The 8,198-nt window shown below is 43.4% G+C and overlaps 1 protein-coding gene across 1 annotated transcript; it reads left to right on the forward strand.

The window, feature by feature from the left end:
• Window positions 1-3,820: 3,820 nt before the first annotated feature.
• Window positions 3,821-8,050, forward strand: TUFM (Tu translation elongation factor, mitochondrial). Its single transcript, XM_051988721.1, has 11 exons — window positions 3,821-4,031; window positions 4,493-4,533; window positions 4,693-4,858; window positions 5,151-5,317; window positions 5,595-5,699; window positions 5,899-6,063; window positions 6,404-6,536; window positions 6,680-6,784; window positions 6,898-7,049; window positions 7,190-7,309; window positions 7,612-8,050. Exons 1-11 carry the CDS (start codon window positions 3,989-3,991, stop codon window positions 7,783-7,785), a joined length of 1,371 nt encoding a protein of 456 aa, XP_051844681.1. The 5' UTR covers window positions 3,821-3,988; the 3' UTR covers window positions 7,786-8,050.
• The last annotated feature ends 148 nt before the right edge of the window (window positions 8,051-8,198 follow it).

Raw genomic sequence — 8,198 nt, forward strand, 5'->3', positions numbered from 1 at the left:
AATCATAGAGAGGATGCTCGAGATAGAGTATCCCAAACAGATGCAAGGCAAAACTACCACTAGGGGAGCGTGAAACCAGAAAGAGGAGTGTGGAAAGGCTGGTTAGAGGTTACGGAGGGGTCAGGTGGCCTCCTAGAGCGTCAGTTCCTTCTGCTCGCTGAAGAGACAGCACCCCCTAGCAGAGGGATGTGGGAAGGCTGAGGTGACCTTGAGAAAGAACTCCCACCTCCCAATTGGGGAGTCTGGAACGGGAATATATGTTGTTCGGTCGTTTTCTGTCTTATCCGTTCTTCGTGACCCCTTTTTGGGTTTTTGTTTTGTTTTCTTTGGGGTTTTCTTGGCAAAGGTACTGGAGTGGTTTGCCATTCTTTCTGCAGTTTATTTTACAGACGAGGAAACTGAGGCAAAGGGGAAGTGATTTGCTCAGAGTCACATAGCTAATACTTTTTCTGAGGTGAAATTTGAACTCAGGTCTTCCTGACTAAAGACCCAGCACTATCCACTGCCACCTAGCTGTCCCTGAGTTTATGACCCTGTACAGAAACCCCTGAGATGCCTTGACGCCTCTCCCTAATCCCTTGAGGAGAGGGTATCCTGTGGCTCAGGAGTTGACACCAGACCTAAGAGTGTGGTATTCTTAATAGAGAAGCCCGAGGAGAGCTCCACACTTGGTACTCCCCTTGAAAAAGATCTACTTTGGCCTCTTGCAAGGTCACTGGTTTACCAGACAGCATGATGTCCTAAGAAAGAGAAGTGGAGAACCTGAATTCAAATCCTGGTCCTAGAGTCATTCTGTGCCTCAGTTTCCTTTTCTGTTAAATGAGGAAATTGCATCAGATGCCTTGTACATTCTCTTCTGGTACTACATAACACTGCATGAGCTTGCTAGTTGTCGCAGGAAGTTCAGGGATAGCCTAAACTTTGGTACTTACAGACTAGAATCAAGTTGAGAAACCAATGAACTCAGGTCACTTTAAGTGAAGATTCATGTAGATGGTGTTTTGTTTCTAGGATTCTGCAACTAGCCTCTATGTTAAGGAAAGCCTTTTGAACTATTAATATAGAATGGTATGGTGAAGAATATCAGACTGGGGTTTGAGTACTTAGTAGCTTTGTGATCACAAAAAGTTCCTTGACCTTCCTGAGTTTATCTGTAAACTGGAGATTACATTTGTGTTACATATATCTCTGTGGCTTGCCATAAGTATGACATTCATATACCAAGATTTATTTAGCTGTTCTGAGATAAATGGGCATTCATCTCCTTAATTTCTAGTTTGGGGCTACTATGAAAACTGCTGATATATTTTTGTACACAGGGATCCTTTTCTTCTTTGATTTCTTTAGAATACAATCCTATTAGTGGTATTCCTAAGTAAAAGATATGGCTAGTGTTAGCAAGTGAAAATCACTAATACTCTCAACAAGAGACTATGGCACCTGTGTAGCTCTACGTGAGTAATGCTCTTCTAACAAAGGACTTATCATATTGATTAGAAGTCTCCTGATCACTCTTCTTGCAAATATGATAATAGCTATGGTAGGGGTACTCTTAGGGGGAAAAGATTTTGCCCTTCTGACTGAGGATTTTGGTAGAAGATTCACTAAGTAGAAAGAATTTGAGTCAGGCCTTTTAAACAGGGGCTGGTTTTAAATAGATGGAGAAAAAAAACCAAAACATTCCAGATGGAATAATTTGGTTGAAGTTTAAAAGTAGAAGACAACAATGAAAGCTGAGATTGGAAAGATCTCTAAAGTAAATAGGGATCAGATGCTAGAGTGTCTTATCTGTAAGTCCAAGAGTTTGCATTTTATCCTGTAATAATAATGGCTCACATTTTTATAGAATTTTAAGGAAAACTCTTTTCTTCTCACAACAACTTCATGAATTAATATGAGGACTATTTCTCTATTTTGCAGATGAGGAAACTGAAATGAAGTTACCTATCAAGATTACACATTAAATAAGTATCAGAAAAGATATCTGAACTCAGGTCTTCTGACTACAAGACCAAACATTACTCTTTTCATTATACCACAATGCCTGCTACAGGTCTTGGGAGAACCACTGAAGGTTTCTGGTTATGAGTGACATGATCAGAGCTAAGTTTTATAAAAGAATCTGCTTGCAGGATGGATCAGAGAAAGAATGTTGGAGCAAAGAAACCAGCTAGTGTTATGCCACAGTTCTCTTTAACTGTCCTGACTCAGTTTCCCTGTACAAGTTTCCCTTATCTCAGTCTCCCTATTCCCCTAAACTATAAATCCCACTCTGGTCCATTAAGACTGAGGACCAATTACTGTAAGGTTATAAATTGTTAGCACAAGCAAGATAAACAAGAGAGTAGATCTCCTGACTCTTTTCTGTCCTCAAGAATTTACAATATCCTTCTAAAATATTCCAAGATACCTCACTGACATCTTTATCTCTGTATATTCAGACATCCTGTTTCTGTTTTTTTTGGGGGGGGGTTTATGGCCTCCCCCATCCTGACAGAAGTTTTTCCCGTGCTTTTCTCACCCCTTCCTTTGCTCAAAGAAAAGGTATTTAAGAAGTTGGGGTTCCTTCATTCATTGCTGGAGGCTGGTGGCTGTCAGCTGTATGCTGGGTGCTGGATTCTTTGAGATGACAGTCTCTTATAGCCCTGGGACCAACATGGATTCCTTGGTCCCAGTATATCTTTATCTCTGTCTGACTGGATAATTTGAGACTAGAGTCCTATCCAGTCAATTTTACTCTCCCATTAAAAAAATAATAAAAAACTCTAATCTCCTGCCTCAGTTTCTCCGACATTACACTAGGAAGGTTCTGCAGTAATTTGGACTAGGGGGCCTTACTTTCTTTATTTTAAAAGTTGATCTAGTACATTAAGTACATTTTGTTAATGCTTTAGAAGTATTTTCTTTTCAAAAGAGAACCCAGAAGAAGATCCCTAATAGGGGGATTTAAGACAGAAACAAAAATGGATCTCCAGAGCCGATGTAGGGGAGACCCCAGCCCTCATACTCTGGAGAAACAAGCCTGCTCAATTTTGGAACATTGTTTGGAATTTTGGAGCATTGTTTTTTAGTCATAAATCCCAACCATATTTAGCCCCTCCCCCCATCCTCCTCCTATACAGTTCTGCTTGGAAACTACTATCTTCTTCCCAAAACCTAGTCTCCATTTTTTGCTTTAGGTCCCCTCACAAATCAACATTGCCCCGGCTTTCAGGAAATGAAGCATCCGCTCAGCACCCCTATTAATTTCTAGATTAAAACATCCTTTCCTATGGACCACCCTTTAGTATTGTCAGCCCTTGTTAGGTTGTAAGCTCTGTAACGATAGGGACTATCTTTCTTTTCGCATTTACAGGATTTTGCAAACTACTCATAACACAGGAGAGATTGGCATAGGGACTAGACCTATGATTTCATTGCTCGAGGAGGAAACTACCCACGCAAGCGAGCACCTTCTCTGCAAGAGTACTCAAATGCTTTCCTTCATTCATTCATGAATTGCCCACCGGGGGTTGGTAGGGTCATATCTGAGACAAAAAGGATTCCAGGATCGCTAGACGAAAATTGAACCCTCCCCAGGTTGTTTACAACCGTCGCCTAAGAGCTTCCCCAGAACGCGCTCTCAGATGCCCACCAATCCCAAGGGGCAACACAAAGCGGGGGCGGGGGAGGGGCGGGATTTGGCTGTTGTTCCTGGCGGTGCATTGTGGGAGGTAGCAACCTGCTAAGTCTCCGGCCTTCGGATCCAGTCTCCTTCCGGGTATCTCTGCCGCACAGGAAGTCCGCCACAGCGGTCCTAGAGGGAGCTTCTCAATAGTCTCTCCTGCCCTTACGTCACTTCCATCCGACGGAAGTACTTTTCAGTTCCCCGTGCCCTTAGCGCTTCGCACGCTGTTCGGTTCCCGGTTCCCTTCTCCTCTGGTGCTCCTTTCCCTCTAGCGTTTCCATTATCCCCTCCCTTCTCCACTCGCCCCCGTTCTTCGTCGTGATGGCTGCAGCCGTTATGTTCCGCGCTCGGCCAGGACCTAGCGGTAGGAGCGGGGAGAGGAGACAGGCTGCTGGTTCCTTTGACCTCGGGCCAGAGCAAAAGCGGCGGGGAGGGACGGCTTGGGAAGAGGGAAAGGAGGGGCATAAAAGGATTCCGGCATCCAGGAGACTGATGTAGGAGGGCAGGGAGCGCAGGCAGGGCTGCGTATCCCAAGAAGAGACTGCAGGAGGGAAGGAGCGGAGGGGGAAGGACCCGCCGCCCTACACATCCATTCACCATCCCTAAATGGAGAAGGGGGGATTGGACACGGAAGATATTTTTTTCATGAAAAAAGAAGAAAAGAAATATGAGGGGAAAGTTGGAGACAAGAATAAAGGAAGGGAGGGAAAGGAGGGGATTTGGGGAGAGAAGCTTAGAAGGGATGAAGGGACAAGGGAGAGAAAGGGTGGAGGAAGTGAAAACTAAAGCTTTTTTCCACTCTAAAGCGATTTCTTTTCTTCTCAGTTTTTCAGAGCTGCCAGCTGCTACATAAGTTTTTGAAAAGAGTAAGTTCACTCCCATGAACCCTATACCTGACTAAAGCCAGAGAATAAGGGGAAAGTTTATGTGAAAGTAGCTACTGTTATCTCTTTCCACCCGTCATGGGGCTGTAGAAATTTTTTTTTCCCTTGCCGTGAGCAGTAATCGGTTTACTTTTTCTACAGGCCCAACTTTCTAACCCAGGGCAGAAGTCCTCCCTGCCCCTCATTTTACGGGGTCTTGCTGTGGAGGCCAAGAAGACTTACGTGAGAGACAAACCCCATATTAATATTGGTACTATTGGTCATGTGGATCACGGTAAAACTACGCTTACAGCAGCAATCACCAAGAGTAAGGACATGGACATATTTGCATGGGGAGAAAAATAGTTTTTTCTTTATCAGAGATGAAAAAATATATAAATGGGATGGAATTTAAAAGTGGCACTGACGGAGGATGTCCCGTGAGTCTAGGAACTACATATGTGGGGGACGAGGGAGAAGCTCAAAAGATCCATGTTTCCCAGATGTGATTTTTCTTTGAATATGGGATCTAAACCTGGGAAGTAGTCAGAAGGAAAAAAAGAACAGAGTACCACTTAAAAGGTATATACTTCATCTATTTCTTCCCTTCTGGTTCTAAGTCCTGGCAGAGGGTGGTGGGGCCAAATTTAAGAAGTATGAGGAGATCGACAATGCACCAGAGGAGCGAGCCCGGGGTATCACCATCAATGCAGCCCACGTGGAGTATAGCACAGCCTCTCGACACTATGCTCATACTGACTGCCCCGGGCATGCCGACTATGTCAAGGTGAGATGAACATATCTAAGCCACCCTAGACACTGAAGTGGTTGAAAGAACTTGGAGGTCTAGGGAAGATACAAAAGTGTTATGTTGTAATGTGGGTGTTGGTAAGAAAAATAAGAAAACTAGTTAAAAGGCTTGAAAGGAGGAGTTGAGGCCCAGGAAAAGAGGAAATAATGGAAAAGAACTAACCACAGCACAGACCTTGGAGAAAGGAAAGGCAGAAAAAAACTCAAAGCCAAGAGAATTTGCATGCTCAACTATTATCATTTTCTGTCTCCAGAACATGATCACTGGCACAGCCCCACTGGATGGTTGCATCCTGGTGGTGGCAGCCAATGATGGCCCCATGCCCCAGACAAGGGAGCACCTGCTACTTGCCAAACAGGTATCAGTCTCTTCAGGTAGAGTTTTACTAGAAACCTAAATCTACACTGAGGGGAGGATAAAGGGAGGCACTCTTCAAAAAAGTTATGAAGTGGGACATAAGATTTACAGGAGTCAGGAGCATTCCTACATGGCATTTAAATGTTCTTTTCTAAACTTTAGTATAAACCTCATTAATGGGAGCAATTTTCTTCCACCAGATTGGTGTGGAGCACATGGTAGTGTTTGTGAACAAGGCAGATGCTGTCCAGGACAATGAGATGGTAGAGCTAGTAGAGCTAGAAATACGAGAGCTGCTCACTGAGTTTGGCTATGATGGGGAGAAGACTCCTGTCATAGTTGGTTCTGCCCTCTGTGCCCTTGAGGTAAGTGGGAATAGAAGGCCACAAGTTAGGGGACTAATTCTCCTTGGGACTCTTTATTCATTCTGATTCATGGAATAAATTTGTTTGGGAATACTTTGGAGAGGAGAGGGTTGTCATAGAAAATAAATAATTTTCCCATTTGGGCAGTCTATTCCATATAATACTATATACACCCCTGAACTGGATTGACTATAGGTCTGATCCATGTCTGAGATCTTATGGAAAGATATCTGGAAGACTGAATAAGAACTTCAGGCTATGTACCACATTTCTACTTAAGCTACCCTGTATTTTTCAGAGAAAAAGCTGGCTTAACTCTGTGCCTCTTCTTTAACCACAGCAGCGGCAGCCAGAGTTAGGGGTGAATGCTGTAATGAAACTGCTGGATGCTGTGGACACTCATATTCCTGTGCCCATTCGGGATCTAGAGAAGCCCTTCCTGTTACCTGTGGAGTCTGTTTACTCCATCCCTGGTGAGATTGGCTTTTACATTTTCCCCAACTCTTTCCAGATTCCCTAGAAAAGTGTTTTCTTCCTATTTTGGAGTCATCCCTCCTTGACATTTTTAATTTTTCCCAATTCCAGTGAAATCCTATTTTAAATTGTTCTGTTCTAGGCCGTGGCACAGTTGTGACAGGCACTCTGGAGAGAGGAACTGTGAAGAAAGGAGATGAATGTGAATTCCTGGGTCACAGCAAGAATATTCGCTCTGTGGTTACAGGTAAAATTCATAGCCTACTATTAAACCCTTCTATTTCCTCTGTTCTTGTTTACACTAGACTGAGGCCTTGTCTCCCTTCTTGTTCCTGCTTTGAAATTGCTCTCCTGTTACAGGAATTGAAATGTTTCACCAGAGTCTGGACCGAGCTGAGGCTGGAGATAACCTTGGTGCATTAATTCGGGGGCTGAAGAGGGAGGATGTTCGACGAGGTATGGTGATGGTCAAACCGGGCTCCATTCAGCCCCATCAGAAGGTCGAGGCTCAGGTAAGCTATAATTGGGAGAGAGAAAGTGTCCCAGGAATCCCTGGGCTGTATCCTTCCCTTAAGCCCTGGTCCAATTTTCTTTTTCGGAAGACAGAAGTAACAGTAGACAAAGGCTTCTAATTGTTTGCTTCATTTTCCAGGTTTACGTTCTCAGCAAGGAAGAAGGTGGCCGTCACAAACCATTTGTGTCACATTTCATGCCTGTCATGTTCTCTCTTACATGGGACATGGCCTGTCGGGTCCTTCTGCCCCCAGAGAAGGTGAGTTGGTAGTTAACTGGTGAGTTTTTGTTTTCAATATAACCAGCACAGCCTGACACATGGTTAGCACATTAAATGTTTCTGATGGTTTTCCCGCTACCTACATACAATTTCTTCTTTAAAAAAAAAATAGACAATAGCCGAGGGTAGTTGTTGATGCTTATATGAAATTATATGTGGGCAGCAGTGATTTCCTTTCTCTGCTCTCCCACATCTTCATCTCTTAATTCCTTTCCCCCTCACCCACATCTTGGTTAATTGAGGACAGTGATTCATTATCTAACCCCCATTTTTTTCTCCAGGAGATGGCCATGCCTGGGGAAGATCTGAAGTTAAACTTAATCTTAAGACAACCCATGATCTTGGAGAAAGGTCAGCGTTTCACCCTGAGGGATGGTGGTAAAACTATTGGTACTGGCCTAGTCACTAATATAGCAGCTTTGACTGAAGAGGATAAAAACATTAAATGGAGCTGAGCGCAACTTCAGCCTTCTTTCCAGCATTGCTAACTTCACTGGCCTGAGTCAAGAACTCAAGTTTAGAAAGTTTAAAAAAAAAAAAAAAAAAAAGGTCCTCAGACTTTCCTGCCATCTATATAGCACTGATGTCTCCTAGACCTGAGAGGCTTGTAAGTTGTAAGGGAAAATAAAGTGTTGTGTGGTTGGCAGAACACAACATGTGTAGTAACTTCCTGTTGTACAGATTAAAAGTTGGGTACTGGTATTTGTACCTTCAAATGGATGATTTCTGTTGAGGATGTTTTCTTTTGGGGATCAAGTGTTATCAGGGGTATATTATTAACAGTAGTTGGACCTGGAATTCCTCAAGTCCTGTTTTAGTTCTAGCTACTTCATTTCCTTATTTGCAAAATAATAGTATTTGTGCCACT

Source organism: Antechinus flavipes, chromosome 1 (genome assembly GCF_016432865.1).
Source record: "Antechinus flavipes isolate AdamAnt ecotype Samford, QLD, Australia chromosome 1, AdamAnt_v2, whole genome shotgun sequence".
NCBI lineage: Eukaryota > Metazoa > Chordata > Mammalia > Dasyuromorphia > Dasyuridae > Antechinus > Antechinus flavipes.